This window comes from Macaca nemestrina, chromosome 13 (assembly GCF_043159975.1).
Source record: "Macaca nemestrina isolate mMacNem1 chromosome 13, mMacNem.hap1, whole genome shotgun sequence".
NCBI classification, from domain to species: domain Eukaryota; kingdom Metazoa; phylum Chordata; class Mammalia; order Primates; family Cercopithecidae; genus Macaca; species Macaca nemestrina.
The window spans coordinates 61,555,888-61,581,834 of record NC_092137.1 but is presented as its reverse complement, the minus strand read 5'-3'; the positions used below and the strand labels follow the sequence as shown (position 1 = coordinate 61,581,834).

Below are 25,947 nucleotides of genomic sequence, written 5' to 3'. Positions count from 1 at the left end.
TTTTGGTTCTTTAAAGGGCAATACATTGAACAGTTACAGTAGAAAAATTCCTTGTTCATGCACATATAAGAAACCACTAATAGAACTCTGTAAATGGATCAGTTGCCTCCTTTGGTATACATTCTTTGTTTTTTTTTGACATGGAGTCTTGCTCCATTGTCCAGGCTGGAATGCAATGGTGTGATCTTGGCTCACTGAAACCTCTGCCTCTCGCATTCAAGCAGTTCTCCCACCTCAGGCTCCTGCCATCATGGCTGGCTAATTTTTGTATTTTTGTAGAGAGGGGGTTTCACCATGTTGTCCAGGCTGGTCTTCAACTCCTCACCTCAGGTGATCCTCCTGCCTTGGCTTCCCAAAGTGCTGGGATTACACACTGTGCCTGGCCGGTATATATTCTTTGAAAAGAATTCCTTTAATGGCTGGATGATATGTCATCATTTACATAGGCTTTATAACAGTTAATTGTAAAATGTTAATTTTCTTTTAAAAGTCTTTGTGAAAACACAAATTTTAATAAGTGGTTCAATAATTTGTACTCCCCATATGTGCGTCTGCCTACCCTGTGACCCAGTAATTCCTCTTCTAAGTATATGCCTCACAAAATAGACCCTGGTGATCACCCAAAGGCAGAGTCAAGAATGCTAACAGCAGCCCTATTGAAAATAACTGGGCCAGGTGTGGTAGCTCATGGCTATAATCTCAGCACTTTGGGAGGCCAAGATAGGTGGATTGCATGAGCCCAGGACTGAGACCAGCATGGGCAGTGTGGTAAAACCTCACCTCTACAAAAAATACAAATAAAAGTATCCAGGTGTGGTGGTGCGTGCCTGTAGTCCCAGCTACTTGGGAGGCTGAGGTAGGAGGATTGCTTGTACCTGGGGAGGTTCAGGCTGCAATGAGTCATGATCATGTCACTGCACTCCAGCCCTGAGCAACAGAGTGAGATCCTGTCTCAAATAACTACATATTCTTTGCATAGCTATTCAAATGCAAAAAAAAAAAGTAGAAAGGATAATTGTGGACTACTCATAGAAATACTATATAGCAATAACATTGAATGAACAGTAAAACAACTACATGGAACAACTTGGATGAATATCACAAACAGTGTTGCAAGAAAGAAGCCAGACACAAAAGCAATATATATCTCTATTATTTTATTTATATCATGTAAAAACAGGTGAGTTCTTGTATTTAGTAGACTGGATAATAGCTACCCTGAGGGGTGACTAGTGGTTGGAAGGGGACACAGTAGAGGCTCTTGGAATGCTGATATTGATATGTTTCTTGATTTGGTTGCTGGTTGCATAGATGTGTTTACCTCAGAATTTTGAACTGTGCCCTCTTTTTGTATGTAAGTTTATTATACTTCAACAAGAAGAGAAAGCTGTATGAAAGATTAGATATCATGCAGCCATGAAGGGTTCTGTTTTCAAAGATTATATAATGATTGAGGCAAATAATTAGAGGCCTAACTGTTAAAAAGAAAAGATTGTAAGAAATAAGTCAGAATGTAATCTCTACAATAGTTATTTTTGGGAGGATTGAGGTTTGCTTTTTTGTTTTGTTTTTTGGAGATGGAATCTCGCTCAGTTGCTCAGGCTGAAGTGCAGTGACATGATCTTGGCTCACTGCAACCTCTGCTTCCCAGGTTCAAGTGATTCTCCTTACTCAGCCTCTGAAGTAACTGGGAATATAGGTGTACACCACCTTGCCCAGCTAACTTTTATATTTTTAGTAGAGATGGAGTTTTGCCATGTTGGCCAGACTGGTCTCGAACTCCCGACCTCAAGTGATCTGCTCGCCTTGACCTGTCAAAGTGTTGGGATTACAGGCGCGAGCCACCGCACCCAGTTTGAATTTTTTTTTCTTCGTGCCTTTTTGTTACTCAGTCTTCCTAAAATGAGTACATATTTCTTTTATAGGTAGGAAAATTTAAAAGATCCAAAAGGGACCAGGTACAGTGTCTCATGACTGTAATTCCAACACTTTGAGAGGCTGAGACGGGGGATCTATTGAGCCCAGTAGTTTGAGACGAGCCTTGGCAACATAGGAAGACCCCATCTCTACAGAAAAACTTTAAAATTAGCTGGGCATGGTGGCACATACCTGTAGTTACAGCTACTTGGGAGGCTGAGGTGGGAAGTCAAGGCTGCAGCGAGCCAAGATTGCACCACTGCACTCCAACTTGGGCAACACAGTGAGACCCTGTCTCAAAAAAAAAAAAAAAAAAATGTGCAGACACACACAATTTGTTTTCCTTCCCTAGAGACTATATTATATATGGCATTTCATGTCAACTTTTGATATATACTGTAGTTTTAAATGACTATTTTGTAGAATATACTTCTTTAAAATACGGAATCCTAGATTAGACAAAATCATCCATATGTAACTTCAGCTGTGAAGACCAACAGTGAATATCTGTGTTCTAAGATAACAAAAAACTGCGTTAGGAATTCTTATGGGACTACCACACTGTTGCATAGTCATAAGCTTTTGGTTACAACCAAACTCTTGAAATAAACCAAACAGCTAGTGCAATTCAGTATGATAGGATTATTCTTGAGTCTAAAATTAGTGTATTACTACTCTGGATCATTGAACCTTTTTCTTCTCTGTGAGACAGCCTCACTCTGTTGCCCAGGCCCAAGTGCAGTAGTGTGATCTCAGCTCACTGCAGTCTCCGCCTCCCAGGCTCAGGCAAGTCTCCCACCTCAGCCTCCTGAGGAGGTGGGACTACAGGCACGTGCCATCATGGCTGGCTAATCTTTTGTATTTTTTGCAGAGACTGGGTCTCACTGTGTTGTCCTGGCTGGTCTCAAACTCCTGGGCTCAATCTGTTCACCTCGACTTCCCAAAGTGTTGGGATTACAGGCATGAACCATTATGCATTGGCCATTGAGCCTTTGTGGTTGGCCTTTGAACCTTTTTATCCTAACCACATTGTTGCCTAAAATTATGTGTTTTGGTATTTGCAATTTTCACTCTTGAAAGAATCTGTGAAATATAAGTTTGACTATAACACTTCCCTTTTATGCTTTTGTTAGTTTTGTAAGCATATCAGTAGTCAGAACTACTTGGGCAAAGAAGTTGGTAGTATAACATCTCATAGTCATTATACGAGAAATTCTACAATTTAATCATCATTGGAATGAGTTGTATATTTGATTTTGTAAAGTTTCCTTTTTCATTGAAACATAAATTATTATCACCAAGCCAATAAATTATCTTTCCCATTCTGTGTTTCATTAATTTTTAGTCTAAAAGCTGTACTTTCTATCATTTAAAAACAAATTTCTCAGTTTTAATAATGTTTAGTGCTTTAGGATGACTTTGAATCTTTCCTTGGTCATTATAGCACTTAAAATGTGTGTCTTTGTTCTTTGGAATTTAATTCTTTTAAATGGGAGAAAAGTTGGAGTTTTTTAGATAATCTTAGGAAAAACTCTTTAAAATTTTTTAGTCATGTACAATGTAATTATTCCTCAATAATTCTGGAGAACAGCATTCCTTTAGGGTAGGAGTAGAAGGAAGATGAGTCTTATTTCTACATTCCTATTTCTGGTTTTTCTCTTACATGAACCACACCAGTATTCACTGAGCTCAATAACCACTTAATGCCTGGCATCCTGTTTCTCTAACGTCAAACATCATATACTTGCTTCCACATTGCATTTTATAAATGAAAACATGTTTATTGAAGAAATTTTATTTACTGCCTAAATTCATGAAAAATTTTTTCATGAAGCAATATTGGCTCCTAAGATTAAAATAAGTTTAGTTCTTCATTAGAATTTGTTTTGCCTCTCTTAAGGCTCATGCAGCCAACCTCCTTTCCTACTTCCAGAATTTCTGTGTCAGTATCTGTCCTATACCTGTTCCTTTCAGAGGACAGGCAGACTCAAATCTACTTGAAGTTTTTTTTTTTTTTTTTTTTTGAGACGGAGTCTCGCTGTGTCGCCCAGGCTGGAGTACAGTGGCCGGATCTCAGCTCACTGCAAGCTCCGCCTCCCGGGTTCACGCCATTCTCCCGCCTCAGCCTCCCGCGTAGCTGGGACTACAGGCGCCGCCACCATGCCCGGCTAGTTTTTTGTATTTTTAGTAGAGACGGGGTTTCACCATGTTAGCCAGGATGATTTCGATCTCCTGACCTCGTGATCCACCCGCCTCGGCCTCCCAAAGTGCTGGGATTACAGGCTTGAGCCACCGCGCCCGGCCCTACTTGAAGTTTTAAACTAAATTCCTTTCCCCTTTCTGCTCCTTATACTTTTGAGGTATGTGGCATGCTTCCATTAGTGACATGGTTCATAAGGCCGTGATTCTCAATTTGAATGCAAATCATGTTGAGAATTTAGGAGAAAGTGGTAGTGATGACTTGTGAAGAAATAGTTTAAGAAAGATCTTTAAATGCTCTTCACTTGCTTTTATACCCAGATATTTATAGTATGTTTTACCTTAAAGGTCTTGGATTGGAATTTTTAAACTTGGACTTCTTGCCCTAATATATATAAAGTGTAAAATGAATTTATACTTTTGAGAAAAAAATTTAATGTTTGTGTAAATAATATATCTCGATATAAAATTCATTAAAACTTTTAACATTTAAAATTTTAAATAGCCAAATTTCTATAAAAATAATTACTAAAATTACTTTATTCTGTGAATGTTTCTTCTGTTTCAGATCAGTAGTAATTTCACTTCGTCTTCTTCCAAAACTATTTGGTACTTTTCAGCAGTTTGGGAGCAGTTACGATACACACTGGATAACAATGTAAGTAAATAAAATAAAGTATTTATTTTAAAGATGTTTTTCAAATTATAATATCTAAAGGTTTTGACTAACCTACAAGCTTTTTTTTTTTTTTTTTCTTTTTTTCTTTTTTTGAGACGAAGTCACACTATTTCACTCAGGCCTGACTGCAATGGCGCTGTCTCGGCTCACTGCAAGCTCTGCCTCTTGGGTTCGCGCCATTCTCCTGCCTCAGCCTCCTGAGTAGCTGGGACTACAGGCGCCTGCCACCGTGCCCAGCTAATTTTTTGTATTTTTAGTAGAGGCAGGGTTTCACTGTGTTAGCCAGGATGGTCTTGATCTCCTGACCTCATGATCCACCCGCCTTGGCCTCCAAAATGCTGGGATTACAAGTGTGAGCCACCACGCCTGGACAGCCTACAAGCTTTTACTCTGTACCAGGAAAATTTGAGTTTCATGTGATTTGTTTTCTTAGATTTCTCTGCCACTTAGCCCTGTGGAGATTATATCTTGATGAGTAGGAAAATCTTTGTTTTATTTTCTTTGTAGTTTGAGAACAGTACTTTAGCAATTAATACTCTAATTTTAGAGAGATGTTTAGTGTATGCAGCTACAGCAGAGTACTTTTGAAGAAGAGCCACACTAAAGTAAACTCTAGCGTGCCTTTAATTTTTCCCGTTTCTAGGAATTGGCTGTAGACCTACAGTCGTGTTTGGGGCAATCTTGACACTACCCTATTACAGGTTGAGTATGCCTAATCTGAAAAATCTAAAATCTGAAATGCTCCATAATCCAACATTTTTAGAGCACCAGTATGACGCTCAAAGAAAATGTTCATTGGAGCATTTTGGAATTTGGATTTTTGGATTAGCTGTGTTCAACTGCTATGCATTCTGCAAATATTCCAGAATCTGAAAAAATCTGAAACACTTCTGGTCCCTGGCATTTTGGATAAGGGATATTCAACTTGTACTGCTTTACATTTATGGAGAACTTATGATTAATGAATATTAAAATAATTCTTCCAAAGGCAGAACTTTTATGTGAAATTGACCCCATGTTTTGGTAATAAGTCTGGAGAAAGTTGTCTACCACGAACAATACACTAGAAAGATGTGTTGTGTACTTTATTCTAAATAAGCTTTTGGAGAGATTGCAGAGACATTTGAATTTTAGGGAATATTCGACTTGTTGAAGGATTCATTTGTGAGGTCAAATTCTCAATTCTAAGCTTAGGTGGTAAGAACACTTGTTTGCTTTCACAATGGTGTATCGCTTTTATAGTTCTTGGAAGTCTGCAGTGTAATTCCAGATTGGGTGAAGTTAGTTCTTCTGAGTCATATACCTTGCTTCTTATTGTTCTTTTAAAGGGAATATGTTTAATCTGAACCTTTATTATTTAGAAGTATATTAGTCTCTTTCTTTGGTTAATACTACAGTAAGAATCCAGTGAAAGTTCTATTTTTGCAAGGACGGTCCTTAAGTTTCCAAAAGGAAGGGTAGGGGAAAGCATTTAACATCACTGAAGAACAAGAATAGTGTGAGCCCTTTTTCATTGCCTCTTTCTGTAGTTTTTAAGTGGCTGAATTTCAAAATTCTAATGCAGTAAAGGTATTTATTTGGTGCTAACACAGGTGAGCAGGTGTCATTTTAATCAGTGGAGGTGCTTCATATTAAGGAGCAACTTTCTTGTATAGAAGGGGCAGTCTCTGAATATTCAGTTACTTAATCAAGTACTTGAACCTAAGTATTACTGAGTTGAAACCCTTTTAGCTTGTTCCTTAAATTAAATGTAAATAAACTTAATTAAGGAAAATTCACAGGGTTTCCATTACCACAAGAGATTGGTATCCTAAATTTCATAAAGTACATCACTTAAAAGAACTCTAAGCTCCTGTGGTTATTTGACATCAGTAACAACAAAAACTATCATTTATTGTGAATCTAGTATGTGTAGCAGTACTCAATATTTAGTACATATTCTCTCTTAAACTCACTCTAATGGCCCATAGTTTAAAATTGGAAACTTATCCTTGACTCTTTTAATAAACCTTCAAGCAAACAGACTTCCAGAGGTCAGCTTACTTGCCTGAAGCTGTGTTATAGCAAGTATATGGGAGCTGGTTTCAAACCCAAAGTCTTTCTTCTTTCTACCACTTGACCTTTAGTGATTAGCAAGGTGAAAGTAACTTCTGTTTAAAATATGGCTATAACAGAAACATGATGTAAATTATATTGGAACTTACAGAATTTTAGTACTTCTACATCTGTACGTTTTAACAGATAAATTGCTAATAGGTGTTATATGAAATACATTATGTTAGTTATGGAAGTTATGGACCCTGGGATCTCTGAATGTATATGCCACTATTTGTGTTTTCATTGTAGTATTTCTACATTATTTTGGAACTCAGTGCTGGGTATTTCTTTGATTTTTTTTTTTTTTTTAAATTCGTTCAAAAATAAGCAAATTAATGACAAAAGGTATATGCAGTAAGTTTATTGTATGCCTTCCATATGCCAGATATTCTGCTAAGCAATGACCAAAGCACATAGTATATCCTTATATGAAATGGTATCATATTACTTTTAATATTAACTCAAATTAGTCATTGATAATAGCACTTTCACAGGCATTATTTTGAGATTAAAAACTTATAAAGGTACTTTAAATTCATAAAAATGAAGGAACATTGCTTTATATCTTTTCACCATTCAAATATAAAACATGTATATTTTTGGTAACTGTAAAATTTTACATTTGAAGATTTTTTAAGATTTGCATATTTACTGTCATAGCATAGATTTATTCTCTTACCCTGCCCACTTTAAAATTATTTTTTCTTTTATTTGGGCCAGGTGGGCAGAAAAAGAACTGAACATGATGAAGCTTTTCTTTGATAATTTGGTATACTACATTCAAACTGTGAGAGAAGGAAGACAAAAACATGCACTGTAAGTACCTCTCAACTGAGTTAAAGACGTTTGTGTGGATTGTCTTTCCTTTGAAAAATAATTTCCCAGTGTTTTAACTTTTTTCCATTTAGTAAATAATTGTAACAGAAAACTTCATTTGTATAAAATTATGAAAAGGCTGCTAGAACTTTTTAAGCTGAAAGATTCTTAGGTGTTACTCTTAAATTCTTAGGTAAATGTAACTGACTCACTTTTGGGGGTTGGTTAACCTTCACTATTGAGATTTGTTCAGACATACTGTTTTTAGGAATCAAAAGTAAATATATTTTTCAGAAACCATAGATATGCTTGTCTTAACATATTAGAGCATTGATTCTAAAATTTGTAAATATTTACTTAAAAAATACTATATTTAACATATAGTTAAGTTAAAACATTTTATTATAATTGCATACTAGTAGAAAGTTTAGGACGTGGAAGGTTTTAAAACTGGTGGTATATCATTAATGTTTTCTTATGTATCAAAATATTCTCTGGATATATTCAAGTGATTTAGGACAAGAATTGGTAGAAATGGATTGGTGGTGGTATAGCTGTATTTGAGGGGAGATGGCATAGGAGATTCAGAAGATTTCTGCGGGTGAACTGATTGTTGTGGACTGATGTCCATGTTGAGGAAACCAGTTCAGTGCCACTACTGGCGTGTTAGTGGAGAAGAGGAGGAATCACGCTGTGATTGAAAAAAATCACATAGAAAACTTCCACAAAGGTGGAAACTAAGCAGACTGTGGAAGTGTTGGGAAAAGTCATAGATATTTAAGGCATACATACTTCTAAAAATAAATTTATTTCCCTGCACAAATCAGTTCTCTGGATGTTATTTTTACTGTGTCCTTTAGGGTGCAGCTATCTTCCCACTTGCCTAAAACTTGAGACTTGAGGCATTTTTGTACGCTTATTTCCAAACATGAGTGATGATGATGATGATGATAACCAAAAAGCCAGTGCTTATTGATATATACCAATGTGTCAGATACCAACTACTTTAAGATATGCAACAACCCGTTTGAGACAGTCTTACTTTACAAATGAGTATACTGAAGCTATGATATGACAACTTCTCCAACGTCACACATAAAAATAGAGCGAGCTTTTTTACCGCCACAGTCTGTTTCTGTTATAGAATTTGTATTTGTAAATGTGACATTATGCTGCCATTATTCTCTACCTTTTTGTTAAAATATACCGCATGTCTTTTCACAAATTGACATTTCCCCAAGCACTACTTTTGTCCTTATAACTACCTCTAGGTAGTCTCCTTGCCTCAGTCTTACCATATGCTGGTTCAGTCCTTCTGTCAAATTAGGAAAGCAGTATGGTACTAGTGGGAAGCCCATGGGCTTGAGAATCATACAGACGTAGATCCAGGTTATTAATCTATTATTTTAACCTTATTTCAATTATTTACCCCTCTAATTCCAATTATTTAACTTATAAGTGTTTGTAAGAATTTAATGAAATGATATAGTGAATTGCACTTGGCACATAGATTATCTACAAATTGTAGTTACCTGGTTAAAACAAAGAATGTAGCATAAGAAAGATACAAGAATTCTGTCTCTTAACCCCATCCAGAGATTCTTCATGGCATAAATAAAATACCAGTCTCTTCAGCTTAATATTCTGGGCTGCCTATGATCTAAACTCAACCTTTCCAGTTTTATTGTTGAATTTTTTTTTTTTTTTAATGATAGTTTATTCTACAAGCTTATCAAATTATTTCTGGAGTATTTCTATTTACTGTATCCCATAGCTTTGCTTGCAAAGTTAGCTTTAAACAGAATGTATTCTTTTAAAATTAAAGTTCTAACTGTTCTTCCAAGTCAGTATCCTTCTTTATTCCTATTGAAGCAGAGTTTGAGGATAATGTTGGCCTCTTGAATCCGAACATTCTGTTTATGCTCTATAAAAATCATAGGATTGCCAGGCATGGTGGCTCATGGCTGTAATCCCAACACCTTGGGAGGCCGAGGCGGGCGGATCACCTGAGGTTGGGAGTTCAGGACCAGCCTGACCAACATGGAAAAACCTCGTCTCTACTAAAAATACAAAAAAAATTAGCCAGGTGTGGTGGCGCATACCTGTAATCCCAGCTACTCAGAAGGCTGAGGCAGGAGAACCACTTGAACCCAGGAGGTGGAGGTTGCAGCCTAGGCAACAAGAGCGAAACTCCGTCTCAAAAACAAAACAAACAGAAATCACAGGATCAACAAAGAGCAGAAATAAAAACCACACATAACCCACGTTTTTATTAGGACATGGGGAGTTAATTACTTGTCAGCAAAGAAATAAACACTAGGTTATAAAAGAGCTCCCACCAAGAGCAGGACTTGAGAGGCATAGTGAAAGGGGAATGGAAGTCATAAAATGAATCATCCTCATAAAGAGAAAATCCAACATTAAAGTATCAAAAAGGAACATACGTCTGAGACTTAGTTGTTCACTGCTTTGAAAACAGTGGAGTTACTCATTTTGTTAGTGGAATCAGAGGTGAGCAAAACATTGCTTCTGCATTGAAAAATGAGTAGGGCTCCTTGGATATGTGTTTTATGGTTTTTTTTTTTTAGAGTATACTAGAATAATCTTTCCAACCTTTCAATCTGCCTTGTTGGCTGCCGTCCTAGGAGACTAAAACTCTTAGAACAGAGAGATGTTGTCTGGACTAATTTGGTATAATTTCCCTGTTCTTTCGGGGTGTAAAACAGTTGTACATTTGCTACTTTTTGTTCAAGCATACTTATTTCAGTATTTTTTTTTTCAGTGCAGATTAAAATCGGAAAGTTCTGAAATGTTTCACTTTTCAGGGGGGAAAAAAGATTCTTGTAGCATGAAAGATATTTTTATTTTTTTATTTTGTAATTTTTGTTTTTTGCTTTTATATTTTTATTTTATTTTTATTTTATTTTATTTTTTGATGGAGTTTTTGCTCTTTTGTCCAGACTGGAGCGCAATGGTGTGATCGATCTCAGCTCACTGCAACCTCCACCTCCTTTCAAGTGATTCTCCTCCCTCAGCCTCCCGAGTAGCTGGGATTACAGGTGCCTGTCACTGCACCTGGCTAATTTTTGTGTTTTTAGTAGAAAAGGTTTCACCATGTTGGCCATGCTGGTCTCGAACTCTTGACCTCAGGCGATCCATCTGCCTCTGCCTCCCAAAGTGCTAGGATTACAGGCATGAGCCACCGCGCCAGTAGTATATTCGTAAAAGGACACATTAATGTGTTTCTTGAATCCAGGGGCCTCTAGAGAAAATCTTGTCTGCAGAGGCTACAAAGAGATTTTCTTTTAAGGCAGTAATCTGTTACTAAAGTTTCATATCTTTGGGGAGACTATTTTTGTCCTGTATTTCTTGTGATGTCAGAAGCCGTGGACAAGCCCGTCAGAATTTGTCAATATTGGTACCATCTTTGTCTGATATCCCAAGAAATTTTTCTCACTGGTGGTTTCAACAGCCCATAGGAACCTGAGGGAGCAGGGTCTTTGAAGTGCAGCGTCAGGGGCTATACTATGGGAGTACAAAGGGACTAGACCCATGCCTTCAGGGTTATGAGTCCCTTATTCCGAGATGCAAGTATAGGGGGAGAATTATTTCACATGTAAAGGCACTTAGTAAAGGGTGAGGCTTTATTCTCCCTTTACGTTTGATTGATGTCCCCTAGACAAGGCAAGAGGAATATAGTAACATAAAACTGCAGAACTGATGGGTCATACAACTCATTTTTGAATTTGTACTCAAGGCCTCTGCTACAAAATCTCTTGTTCTTTAACTTAAAAAGCCTTGAAGCCTTTAAGAGCTAGCTGTTCTTGAATGTTATCTGGGTTGCCTTGTAGTCTGAGAGGTGCTTATCAGATTTCCTCTCCCCTACATCTCATCATATGTATTTTCACCTTCACAAAGGTCAGTGCAGCATTAATGAAAAAGTTAATCTTATCTTTGCCAGCGTTAATAAGAGACCCTAAAGAGCAGCAAAGGCATGTCCAGTGAACTCAATCTTCAGAAAACTTAAGCTTTTAAACTTCGATAATGAATTTAGTGCAATTTTGGGAAGCTAATTTTGGGATGCTGTTAAAATTTTGTTCTTACTTGGGGATTACAGAACATCGAATTAAGATGCCCAGGCTGTGCACAGTGGCTTATGCCTGTAATCCCAGCACTTTGGGAGGCCAAGGTGGGCAGGTCACCTGAGGTCAGGAGTTCGAGACCAGCCTGGCCAACATGGTGACACCATATTTCTACTAAAGATACAAAAAAATTAGCCAGGTACCTGTAATTCCAGCTCCTCTGAAGGCTGAGGCAGGAGAATTGCTTGAACCCAGGAGGCGGAGGTTGCAGCGAGCCGAGATCACGCCACTGCACTCCAACCTGGGCAAGTGTGAGACTCCATTTCCAAAAAAAAAAAAAAAGCCCTTTGACCCTCTCCATGCTAGGTTATAGATCAGAGCATAGACCAGCCACTGTTGCATGTTGGCAAAGCAGTTTGCGCAGTCGATCCACAGTCTGCCTTTTGATCTGTAAAACAGAGATAATAGCTTGTTATTGACTTAAGTTTCATTGAGTGCTCAAGTACTTGGACTAGAATGTGATTATAGACACAGTTAAATATGCAGTTCACTGGGGTTGCTAAAGGAGAGGAATCCTTTTAAAATGCAAAACTGGGCCAGGCATGCTGACACCTGTTGTAATCCCAGCACTTTGGGAGGCCAAGGCAGGCAGATCACTTGAGGTCAGGAGTTGGAGACAGCCTGGCCAACATGGTGAAACCCCATCTCTACTATAATAAAAATAACAAAAATTAGCTGGGTGTGGTGGCGCACGCCTGTAATCCCAGCTACTCCAGAGGCTAAGGCACGAGAATCACTTGAACCTGGAAGGCAGAGGTTGCAGTGAGTGGCGATTCTGCCACTGCACTCCAGCTTAGTCAACAGAGTGAGACTCTGCCCCCGACTCTGCCAACACATACACACACACACAAAGTTTTAAAAAAGCAAACCTGATGATTACCTCCACCCCAAACATGGTCCCCTCACCCCCAACTCTCCAACACTCTTCCTTGACTTCCTTTTCCATCTCTACTTTCTTTTCTTTTTTTTTTTTTTTTGAGACAGAGTCTCGCTCTGCCGCCCAGGCTGGAGTGCAGTGGCGTGATCTTGGCTCACTGCAAGCTCCGCCTCCCGGGTTCACGCCATTCTCCTGCCTCAGCCTCCCGAGTAGCTGGGACTACAGGCGCCCGCCACCTCGCCCGGCTAGTTTTTTGTATTTTTTAGTAGAGACGGGGTTTCACTGTGTCAGCCAGCATGGTCTCGATCTCCTGACCTTGTGATCCACCCGTCTCGGCCTCCCAAAGTGCTGGGATTACAGGCTTGAGCCACCGCGCCCGGCCTCCATCTCTACTTTCTGACATTAGGGCTGACCGCAGTCTCTCATTTATCTAGTCAGACTCATCTCCTACCCTACCTCACTAAAAGTCTCTTCTTTAAAAGTTTCAAAAGCAACTTTTTTATTAAGCATCAAATTTTATGCATGTGAATTATAATTATTTAGATTTGAAATAACATTAAAAAATGCCAAGTTTGTGTCAGCTCTATTTTTCATGAACTAGATTTATGGAAATATTATTTTATTAGTGTTTCTTGGGTACAGAATATATTATCACTATAGGGACCATGATATGAAGCATGTACTTTTTAGATAGAGATGGTGTTTTTTACTTGTTGCCTATTCTAATTTATGTGTGTATTGCATCCTTTTAAAATGACATACTTCCTCTGCTTCACTAGTTGAATTTTTGTGTGCTTTCTTACATAATTTGAAAATAAACTGTTATAGTTTCAAGATTTGTATAATTTATTAGTTTAAATTTGTGTTTTGTTTTGTCTTTATGAACTTTTTTGTGTAACCAAAGATACATAGTTAAAATAATTAATTACAGATTATTAAAACAATTTTTGGTATAAGTTATGCATAGGACCACTAAAGTTTTAGAAGTAATTAAGAAATAGGGTGTTTAATTATTTTAATGACTTTTAAATTATAGGTACAGCCATAGTGCTGAAGTTCAAGTTCGACTTCAATTCTTGACTTGTGTATTTTCAACTCTGGGATCACCTGATCATTTCAGTAAGTTTTTAAATCAGTACTTTTTTCAAATCTGTTTTGACTACTGAATTTACTCGCTCTTTGGATTTCTGCAGTGATTTTTTTTTTAATTTAATTTTAGAGTAAGTGGGTACATGTATGTTTGTTACAGGGGTATATTGCATACTGGTGGGGATTGGGCTTCTTGTGTACCGATTACTCAAATAGTGAACACTGTACCTGATAGATTATTTTTCAACCCTTGTCCTGCTCCTGCCATATCCCCGTTTGGAGACCCTGGTGTCTAGTAGTTTCATTTATATGTCCATGTGTACCCATTGTTTAGCTCCTGCTTACAAGCAAGAATGTACGGTACTTGGTTTTCTGTTGCTGAGTTAGTTCACTTAGAATAATGGCCTCCAGTTCCATTTATGTTGCTGCAAAGGACACGATTTCATTTGTTTTTATGGCTGCTGCAGATTATTCTTAATACATTTATAAATTATACCAACATTCAGATAATTTATTCAAATAATTGAGATTGTTTGCATTTTAAATAAATTTTAAAAATTTTTTAGTTCTATAAGACCTTTTCTTTTTTCTTTTTTGAGACAGGATCTCATACTGTCTCCCAGGCTGGAGTACAGTGGTGCGATTACAGCTCATTGCAGCTGTTGACCTCCCCGGCTCAAGCAGTCATCCCACCTTAGCCTCCTGAGTAACTGGGACTATGCACCACCATAGCCAGCTAATTTTTTTTTAATTTGCATAGAGATAGGGTTTCACTGTGTTGCCCAGGCTGGTCTCAAACTCATGGGCCCAAACAGTCCTCCTGCCTTGGCCTCCCAAAGTGCTGGGATTACCAGCATGAGTCACTGCACCGGGCTGACTGCATCTTTTATTATTTTTGCTTATAGAATCTTGCTTTCCCTTTGGTTGGAGATAGGTATTAATTATGCATTATTATTGGGGCTATTCTTTTGAAAATTACTTGGCTTGATGGGTGATAGAGACACTTGCAGGCCCCAGTTTTATTTAGTTTCACTTTAAACTGAGTTTCGTTAACAGTTAATTTTTTTTTTTTTATTCAAGTTGTAGGGTACATGTGCACAACGTGCAGGTTTGTTACATATGTATACGTGTGCCATGTTGGTGTGCTGCACCCATTAACTCGTCATTTACATTATGTATATCTCCTAATGCTATCCCTACCCCCTCCCCCAACAGTTAATTTTTTTAAAGTAGAGCTTGGTCTGTTCACCATATCCAAATCCATGTGGTTGCAAACGAGCTTGATTTCTGTTAGCCAAAGCTCCTTTTTCCTTCATATACTGACTGTCATCTTTTACTCTACATCCTTCTTTTTCTGTGTGTCAGTATCAAGCCTTATTTTTTTAGAAGGATATTGTCTCTTTAACTGTGATTACTATATTGTCAGCCTGATGGGTGTCTTGCTAGCAGTTGTCATGACTTTTTTCAAGGCTGTACCTATGCTTGAGATATACTGTATTTATCTTATTATTTAAGTCTCTTATTTCTTTTTTTTGTTCAAACTATTTATAACGAATGCCACCAACACTGTGATAATGGATTTCAAAAATAAGCTACCTGATTTTGGTAGGAAATTTATCTTTTGTGTTACTAGGTCATTTATTGACCCATTATGACTGATAAAATTCAAGAAATAAGTAAACTAAAATACAGCAAAACCAATCTATAGGGAGAAGTCAAACTAAAACACATATAGTCAACATAGATACTATGAACATTTAAGTTTCATATTTATTATACACAGTATAGATTCTCTGTGAATTTCCAACAGACACTAGCTACTGTCCAGATAGTATCAAATCTAAAACTTCACTTCTCCCACATCATGGCTCTTCTGCCCACTTCACCTGCCCTCAAAGTGATCTTACCATATCAATCTCCAGAGTAGCTGGGACCACAAGTGCATATCACCATACCTGGCTAATTTTTAAATTGTTTGTACAGAGTCTCATTATGTTGCCCAGCCTGGTCTGAAACTCCTGGGCTCAAGCGATACTCCGGCTGCCTTAACTTCCCAAAGTGCTAGGGTTACAGGCCTCAGACCACTGTGCATGGCTGGTTGTACTTCTCTTACTGGCACAGTTCATGTTATCCATAACGAAGTTACTCCAAAGTTACATGTAATTACATCCAATATTTTAATACTGATTTTCAATATGACAATAACTATAGTCTTAAAAAAAAAACAATAATGAAAGTGTATAAGTTGCATGTTGAATGTGGACTGGTGATTCAGCCAATTATGGATATACTTCTGTTTTATTATTTAGTTGACTATAATTAACCTGGATACTCTTTATCTTGTTCTCCTTAATTACTTAACGTGTTTAAGTTCTGATATATACTAGAGTTGTTTGGGGTTTATTTATATTTGCTCCTATGGGCACAAGTTCTCAAAACAAATAATGTACACATTAACTGTTTCAGTGAGAAACAGGATAACTTTTTTTCTGATAAAACTCTTCAGACTGATACTGCTCCTAGGGTGAATATGTCTGGGGAATTTTTCTTTATTTTGTCATTTCACCTACTTTTCCCAAGAAAAAGAAATTTCTTTTAATGGTACCATACCATCATGTCCCTTCTGGTTCTAGGGCACCACCCCAGGGTTTGGAACCTCTTAAAATGTACTTCAGAAATCCCTGGAATGCTTTTGTTCTAACCTTTTGGACTGTCTAATTTTTTTCATATTCATACTTGTGATTGCCTATAATGCCTTCCCTTTTGTTCTGAATAATTCATCTGTCTTCTACCACATTCGGGAATCCTTTAATACTTGGGTCAAAGTACAATACAAATTTTTTCTCATTAGTCTGACTCCCTAGCTGATTATGTCCTCTGATAGGTTGCTGTTGTCTGTTTTACGCACTTTCCTTTTGCTTTGTTCATCATAAGGGTCCTTTTTTCTTTGTTTTGTTTTGTTTTGAGATGAAGTCTCGCTCTTGTCGCCCAGGCTGGAGTGATCTTGACTCACCACAACCTCCACCTCCTGTGTTGAAGTGGTTCTCCTGCCTCAGCCTCCTGAGTAACTGGTATTACAGGCATGTGCCACCATGCCTGGCTAATTTTTTGTATTTTTAGTAGAGACGGGGTTTCTCCATGTTGGTCAGTCTGGTCTCGACCTCCTGACCTCAGGTGATCCGCCCAACTTAGCCTCCCAAAGTGCTGGGATTACAGGCATGAGCCACTGCGCCCGGCCTCCTTTTTTCATATTTTACAAAAATAATATTATCTCCTATATAGAGAGTGACCTTTGAACATGGTATATGCTCTATTTATAATACTCAAACCTTACCACTGACTCCTGAATTTTTAGGATTACCTCCCCCAGTCATTATTACTAGTATACAGATATGCTCCTATTTTAGGGAGATGAATTTTCTTCCTAAATGAATTCTTTGAGAATACTTCATAAGTTGTGTATTTTTAGGTGATTTACATATGGGTTATCTTAAAGTACATTTTAAAAACATAAATTATGTGAAAATTCGTATTAAATACTTGTAAAAGGCTCTACGATACCTCCTTTGTGTTTCTGGCTATATTGGTGTTTCTGGTACGTTCATTTAGGACCAAAATGTTGTATAAATATGATTTTAAATTTTACAAATGGGATGACATAAGAAATAGTTATTGAGATTTATTTATTTTTTTTTTTGAGATGGAGTCTCAATCTGTCACCAAGCTGGAGAGCAGTGGCACAATCTCAGCTCATTGCAACTTCCGCCTCCTGGGTTCAAGCAGTTCTCTTGCCTCAGCCTCCCGAGCAGCTGGGACTACAGGGGTGTGTGCCACCACACCTAGCTAATTTTTGTATTTTTAATAAAGACGAAGTTTCACCATGTTGGCCAGGTGGTCTTGATCTCCTGACCGTGTGATCTGCCCACCTCAGCCTCCCAAGGTGCTAGGATTACAGGCGTGAGCCACCGCACCCAGCTGTTTTTTGTTTGTTTTTTTAAGACAATCTCGCTGTGTCATCCAGGCTGAAGTGCAGTGGCATGGTCATAGTTCACTGCAGCCTTTAACTCCTGGGCTCGAGGAGTCTTCCCACCTCAGCCTCCCGAGTAGCTAGGACTAAAGGTGCGTGTCACCCTGCCCAGCTACTTTTTTGTTTATTTTTGACGTGGAGTCTTGCTCTTTTTGCCCAGTCTGGAGTACAGTGGCGAGGCCTCGGCTCATTGCAACCTCCTCCTCCCGGGTTCCAGCAATTCTCGTGCCTCGTCTTCCCAAGTAGCTGGGATTACAGGCACCCACTACTACACCTGGCTAATTTTTGTATTTTTAGTAGAGACGGGATTTCACCATGTTGGCTAGACTGGTCCTGAACTGCTGACCTCAGGTGATCCACCCACCTCATCTTCCCAAAGGGCTGGGATTACAGGCGTGAGCCCCCACGCCCGGCCTACAAATTTTTGTTTTTTAATTTTTTGTAAAGACAGGGTCTTCCTATATTGCCCAGGCTGGTCTCAAACTCATGGCCACAAGTGATTCTCCCACTTCGGCTTCCCAAAGTACTGGGATTACATGTGTAAGCCACTGCGCCTGGATGAGATAATAAATATTTTATACACTTCTATATAAATAAACTACAGGAGGTTGTCAAAGAATGTTTTAACATTATTGAGGGAAAAAACTGATTCCCGGCCAGGGCCATTGCCTGTGCAGAATTTGCACATTCTCCCCATGTCGGCGTGGATTTTCTCTGGGTACCCTGGTTTCCTCCCACATCCCAAAGACATGCACTGTAGATTCATTAGCACGTCTAAATGATCTCAATCTGAATGAGTGTGGGCATGTGTATGAGTGCAGTCTGCAATGGAATGGCATCCTGGTCAAGGTTAGTTAGTGCTTTGTCCTTGAGATGCTAGTCCCTAAGATGCTGGGATACGATTTGGCCAGCGACAGCCCTGAGCTCTGGAATAAGCGAGTTGGAAAATGAGCAAATGAATGAATACAAATTGTAACATAGAAATTTGTAAACTCTATGATATTCATACAAATGCATAGTCATAAATGATGTGGTACAAAAGCGAGCCCACTAAATTTGTTACTGTTTGTGTTTGAACTGCCTGGTGGTAGGAAGTGTTCCTTATAGTGTTTAATTTGTAACCATTTAGTCCTTGATTTTATTTACCACCACCACTGATTTGCCAAAAATTGGGTAACTAACTATCTGAGTGGTTTGTATTAATCTTTTTTAAATGTATATATAGCTCACACTTATTCCAGTGTTTAATATTCAGAATGTTAACTTTTAAATAAGGAAGTTTAGCGATTTTTTGTTTTTGTTTTTTTTGTTATTTTTTGAGGTGGAGTCTTGCTCTGTTGCCCAGGCTGGAGTGCAGTGGCGTGATCTCAGCTCACCACAATCTCCACCTCCCAGGTTCAGGCAATTCTCCTGTCTCAGCCTCCTGAGTAATGGGGATTACAGATGTATGCCACCATGCCCAGCTAATTTTTTGTATTTTTGTAGAGGCGGTGTTTCACCTTGTTGGCGAGGCTGGTCTCGATCTCCCGAGCTCGGGCAATCCACCTCCCTTGGCCTCCCGAAATGCTAGGATTACAGACGTAAGCCACTACACCTGGCTGCTGTGATTTTTTTTTTTTTTTTAAATCATAAATATGCTGTAGGAACATAACTCTTCTTCATATCAATTAACATATGGTAAAATTCGTTTCATTATGCATCATTTCAATTAAAATTGCAATTTCCAAGAACCTATCCATGTTAAGTGAGGACTTACTATATGTACACGTGCCTAAAAGAAGTATAATTTTTTTATGTGTAGTTAATAAAGTATAAAATTTATAATTTTTATCTAGGGTTAAGTTTAGAGCAAGTTGACATCTTATGGCATTGTTTGGTAGAGGATTCTGAATGTTATGATGATGCACTCCATTGGTTTTTAAATCAAGTTCGAAGTAAAGATCAACATGCTATGGGTATGGAAACCTACAAACATCTTTTCCTGGAGAAGGTAATTACATTTCTCACAGTTTGTTACTATTTTTCCATGTTCCCTTTTTCATCTCTTGAAATACGAATTCTGTAATGCTTTTTTTTTTGACAGTTTTTTTAAGTAGCCAAATGTAATGATTTTTAGTAGTCCTAGTATAATTTTTGGTCAGATTGTGCTCAGATTTTGGTTTTATACTGTGTACATCTAAATTAATTGTTTATATTTATAGAAGTATTCTATTAGCTACAATAATTAAACTAACAATCAGAATAACTTTTGAAGGCAGCACTAATTAGAAATGTGGAGGGTTTTTCTTAGTGTTTGTTTTTTAAAATCATCAGTAATATTGTAGTCCAATTTTCAGGGGTGGTGTCCACACCCACAAGTGTGAGAGCTGTTTTCTGTGACTCTTTCTTATTTAAATGACTGACTGCATTGCAGTCAGTCTTTTGGGCAAAGATAAGCCATTCTGCAGTATGTGTAGATTCTGGGAAGGCATATTAGGAAGTGCTGTCATTATCGTAAAGATGTTCCAATTTTTGTTCTTCTTTACCACATGCCACAGTTACTTCAGGTGACATTATTCTGAATGAGCTATTCCCAATTGAATTTTGAAACTCAGTGAAAATAATGCAAAGACTTTTTTATGCTTATTTTTGAGATTATGAAGGCTGTCCGCAAAGTGTGACATTATCTCTGTGTTAGAACTGAGTATATATATGAATGAGTTTTAGTGTGTGTAAACTAAATCACTTAACAGATCCAAGACAGAGCTACAAATATAACTTTTGCCATCTTAAATGTCAACTGCTGACTTTAACAAAAACTGTACTTGTAGCTGTACCTCCCGTAAGTTTGTATGATATAGATACACAATGCATGGTAGATGTTTTTATTTATGTCCTCTGATTTGGGTCTATGCACATCTTCAGAATTGAAACCTGTATCAGACAGGTTTCAGTTATTACCTGAATAAAATGTTCATTAAATCACATACATATGTATTTTCATTTTTCGTTTCATTTTTTTTTTTTGAGATAGGCTTGCTCTGTCTCTAAGACTGGAGTGCAGTAGTGCGATCACGTCTCACTGTAGCCTTGACCTCCCGGGCTCAAGCAATTCTCCCACTACAGCCTCCTGAGTAGTTGGGACTGCAGCCACATACCACCATGCCTGGCTGATTTTTGTATTTTTCATAGAGATGAGGTTTCGCCGTGTTCCCCAGGCTGGTCTCAAACTTCTGAGCTCAAGCTGTCTGCCTGCCTTGGCTTCCCAAAGTACTGAGCCGCCGTGTCCAGCCAAATTATTATATATTTTTATTTTTTTAAATTATCACTAAAAATTCAAGCTGATCTGTTTCCTTCCACAATGTTTTCAGTAACGTTTATTTAAATTTAAGAAAATCTGTGAATTATCACACTAAATTAGCTTTGTGTTTTCCCCTACCCTCCCAAAGATGCCCCAGCTAAAACCTGAAACAATTAGCATGACTGGCTTAAACCTGTTTCAGCATCTCTGTAACTTGGCTCGATTGGCTACCAGTGCCTACGATGGTGGTTCAAATTCTGAGGTAAGGATTTAGACTTACTTTATTAGGCAACTTTATTCCTCAAATTAGATTATCAAATTTGGTTACCAAATTGTTTTTCTACAAAGCATAGAATTTACTACTTTTGTGCAATGCAGTTGGGTTGGTTGGTTTGTTTTGAAATGGAGTCTAGCTCTGTCGCCCAGGCTAGAGTGCAGTGGTGCGATTTCAGCTCACTGCAGCCTCCACCTCCCGGATTCAAGCGATTCTCCAGCCTCAGCCCCCCAAGTAGCTGGAATTACAGACACTTGCCACCATGCCTCGCTAATTTTTGTATTTTTGGTAGAGGCGGGGTTTTACTATGTTACTCAGGCTAGTCTCGCACTCCTGACCTTAAGTGATCTGCCTGCCTTGGCCTCCCAAAGTGCTGGAATTACAGGCATGAGCCAACATGCTCAGCCTAATTCTGTTCTCTGTTTTCAAAAGTTTTATAAAGCAAATTTATTTTTCAGTACCAAAGATAACATTGGGTGTGTTTAATGAAAACCTGTTACATGTTTCTTGATTTATAAAGTGGTCATGTGAGTATTCTTTGATTCTCCTAGACATTCCTGGATAATACAGCCAAATATTTTACTTCAAATAAAAGATTGATTTGTCTCAGATACGATTTTTATGCCATTTGGTTCAGCCTGGGCAACAGAGCAAGACTCTATCTGAAAAAACAAAAATAAGAATAATTTTATCTCTTAGCAAATTTGGGGAAATTTTTTAAGAAAGGAAAAAGAATAAATTTTTAAAAATTTTTATTGTTTGTATTTTTTGAGATGGAGTCTGGCTCTGTCACCTAGGCAGGAGTGCAGTGGTGTGATCTCAGCTCACTGCAACCTCCACCTCCTGGGTTCTAGCAATTATCTTGCCCCAGTTTCCTGTAGTAGCTGGGAATACAGGGGTGTGCCACCATGCCTGGCTAATTTTTGTATTTTTAGTATAGACGGGGCTGGTTTCGAACTCCTGACCTCAGGTGATCCCACCCACCTTGGCCTCCGGAAGTGCTGGGATTACAGGCATGAGCCACTGCACCAGGCCATTATGATTAGTTTTTTTGAGACGGCGTCTTGCTCTGTCACCCAGGTTGGAGTACAGTGCCACAGTCTCGGCTCACTGTAGGCTCCGCCTCCCGGGTTCATGCCATTCTCCTGTCTCAGCCTCCTGAGTAGTTGGGACAACAGGTGTGTGCCACCACACCCAGCTAATTTTTGTATTTTTTTTTTTTTTTTTTTTTTGAGATGGAGTCTTGCTATGTCACCCAGGTTGGAGTGCAGTGGGACAATCTCGGCTCACTGCAAGCTCTGCCTCCTGGGTTCACGCCATTCTCCTGCCTCAGCCTCCTGAGTAGCTGGACCTACAGGCGCCCGCCACCACACCTGGCTAGTTTTTTGTGTTTTTTTAGTAGAGACGGGGTTTCACCGGGTTAGCCAGGATGGTCTCGATCTCCTGACCTCATGATCTGCCCACCTCGGCCTCCCAAAGTGCTGGGATTACAGGCTTGAGCCACCGCACCCGGCCTAATTTTTGTATTTTTAGTAGAGTTGGGTTTTCACCATATTGGCCAGACTAGTCTCGAACTCCTGACCTCAAGTTTTCCACCTGCCTTGGCCTCCCAAACTGCTAGGATTATAGATATGAGCCACTATGCCTGGCCAGAATAATTTTAGTTGTATCTAAAATGCTTTTATTTTATTTTCCTACTGCCTTCTTTTCTCGTCTGAGTAGGTTTTTCAGTGTTTTTTAGTCCTAACTCTTGCTTCAGTATCACTTTGATAACTTCTTTTTTTTTTTTTTTTTTTTTGGAGATCTTGCTCTGTCATCCAGGCTGGAGTCCAGTGGCACAATCTCAGCTCACTGCAAACCTCTGCCTCCCAGGTTCAATCAATTCTCCTGCCTCAACCTCCAGAGTAGCTGGGATGACAGGAACATGCCTCCACGCCTGGCTTTTTTTTTTTTTAAAGTAGAGACGGGGTTTCACTGTGCTGGCCAGGCTCAAACTCCAGGCTCAGGCAATCCGCCTGCCTCAGCCTCCCAAAGTGCTGGGATTAGAGGCGTGAGCCACTGTGCCCGGCCCACTATGATGATTTTCAATTTGGTAATTTCAGACAACTAAACATATTTGATTTACCTAAGAAGTAGTCATGCTCTATTATGAAATAATACTACCTTTTTAAAGAAGGTGACATTAACACTAAAGTTGTTCAGCTGCCAACATAGGACATCTTTCTTTGCCCAACTTTTGAAAGTTCCACTCCCTACTTTTTCTGCAGTTTTTTTTTTTTTTTTTTTTTTTTTGAGACGGAGTCTTGCTCTGCCACCCGGGCTGGAGTGCAGCGGCCTGATCTCAGCTCACTGCAAGCTCCGCCTCCCGGGTTTACGCCATTCTCCTGCCTCAGCCTCCAGAGTAGCTGGGACTACAGGTGCCCGCCACCGCACCCGGCTAGTTTTTTGTATTTTTAGTAGAGACGGGGTTTCACCGTGTTAGCCAGGATGGTCTCGATCTCCTGACCTCGTGATCCGCCCGTCTCGGCCTCCCAAAATGCTGGGATTTTTCTGCAGTTTTTAGTGAAACCTTTTTTTTTTTTTTTTTGGTCATCTCATGGTTAACATCATAAATTTGAGTTAGGCTGGACGCAGTGGCCCCACGCCTGTAATTCCACCTTTTTGGGAGACCGAGGCGAGTGAATCAGCTGAGGTAGGGAGTTCAAGACCAGCCTGGCCAACATGGTGAAACCCTGTCTCTACTAAAATACAGAAAAATTAGCCAGACATTGTGGCGCATGCCTGTAATCCCAGCTACTTGGGAGGCTAAGGCATGAGAATCCCTGGAATCCTGGGAGGCAGACGTTGTAGTGAGCCAAGATTGTGCCACTGCACTCCAGTCTGGGCAAGTGAGTGAGACCCTGTTCTCAAAAAAAAAAAAAAAAAAAGAGTGAGAACTTGAGTTAGCATATCTTGTTAATATTCTGTGAATACCAGAAGGCAGTGGTTTTATCAGTGTAAGTTGGATGGATTCATTGAAGCATTGTGCTCATTATTGTATTTGTTTTTTATTCCTTTGTGGTATGTTTTTCAGGACTAGAATTTTCCTACTATGTAGTCACAATTTGTGAGTTAAATATTATGTATATATTGTTAGCTGCTGTGTAAATAGTTTTTAGAATTAGTACAGGTGTATTTCATCAATTGAGGAAATTCTTAAATCATTTATTTTTGTTATTTAATAGCTGAATAATAGGAGTTGCCTATGATTTTTACTTTTGATACTTCAGTCTTACGATGAGTTACATAGTTTGACAGACAAAATTTAGAGGTATCATATTTTTCTTTCTTAGCTGTGTGGTATGGACCAATTTTGGGGCATTGCTTTAAGAGCACAGTCTGGTGATGTCAGTCGAGCAGCTATCCAGTATATTAACTCCTATTATATTAATGGTAAGTGATTTGAAATATTGTCTAATAGGTAATTTTTTTTTGAGAGTGTTTCGTTAAGCTAAAATTTTTCTTTGAGACAGCTAAACAAGAATGTAAGGCTAATATATGTGTCTAAACATTGTCTTTCAGGTAAAACGGGTTTGGAGAAGGAGCAAGAATTTATTAGTAAGTGCATGGAGAGTCTTATGATAGCTTCTAGCAGTCTTGAGCAGGAATCACACTCAAGTCTCATGGTTATAGAAAGAGGACTCCTTATGCTGAAGACACATCTGGAAGCGTTTAGGAGAAGGTAATTTTTTAAATATCACACTGTTAGAATGAATTTCATTTTTATTCCTGACATATCCAGAAATATTCTTAAAGTGAATCTAAAGTTTTTGTTGGGGTCAGGTAGAAAGCATAATTTACCAAAATGAAGGGTCAGTAATAGAAGTAATTTTTATTAAAAGTATATACCATGTTGCCTTGGAATAGGCAATACGGGTTCCTGATAAATATTGCAGAGCTTTAATAATAATTGGAGTTTGAGCAGATATGCATGAATAAGAATCGTTAGACAGAATTCCATCTCTAAGAAAGTATTGACTTTGATTAAAAAGGCAGAACACCACTACTAAAAAAAAGTTTCTCTCAAACTCTTACCAAGAACATCAAATAATCTCATAGTTGAATCAAGTTGAGTCATATGTTTCATTTGCTGTTTTTTTTTTCTTCCTGGACTAGGAGACAGTATTTTAATTTTGAATTTCCATTTACCATGGAAACATGACCAAAAAATTCTGTTAATGAATATCTGTATAATTAATTTAGACATAACCTGTGTAATACAGAAATAAAGCAAATTAATATTTATGAATATATCGACTGAAATGAAAGGTGAGTAGATAGTTTTAAGAAATTCTATTTGTTAAAAATCATTATGAGCAAATGTAAAAGTACTAAGAACTGTGTTGAAAAAAATTGTTAAAATTAGTAACTTTTTTCAACTTCAGATCTTAGTTTGATATTGAAAAGTGATACAATTGATATTTATTGACATTTTTAAAGTATCAAGAAATATTGCATAGTAAAGATATTTTATACGTTCCCTATAAATAACATGCTTCCATGATTTGAAA

General features: G+C 38.3%; 1 protein-coding gene across 5 annotated transcripts in view; it reads left to right on the top strand.

The window, feature by feature from the left end:
* Positions 1-25,947, top strand: part of LOC105465104 (ubiquitin specific peptidase 34) — a 286,477-nt gene that overhangs the window by 131,509 nt on the left and 129,021 nt on the right. For all 5 annotated transcript variants that reach the window (XM_024787781.2, XM_071076772.1, XM_071076771.1 and 2 more), the window contains exons 19-25: positions 4,685-4,774; positions 7,613-7,708; positions 13,764-13,846; positions 19,679-19,833; positions 21,272-21,385; positions 24,730-24,829; positions 24,959-25,118. In XM_024787781.2, the coding sequence (XP_024643549.2) occupies positions 4,685-4,774; positions 7,613-7,708; positions 13,764-13,846; positions 19,679-19,833; positions 21,272-21,385; positions 24,730-24,829; positions 24,959-25,118 (798 nt within the window). The remainder of the gene's footprint in view (positions 1-4,684; positions 4,775-7,612; positions 7,709-13,763; positions 13,847-19,678; positions 19,834-21,271; positions 21,386-24,729; positions 24,830-24,958; positions 25,119-25,947) is intronic.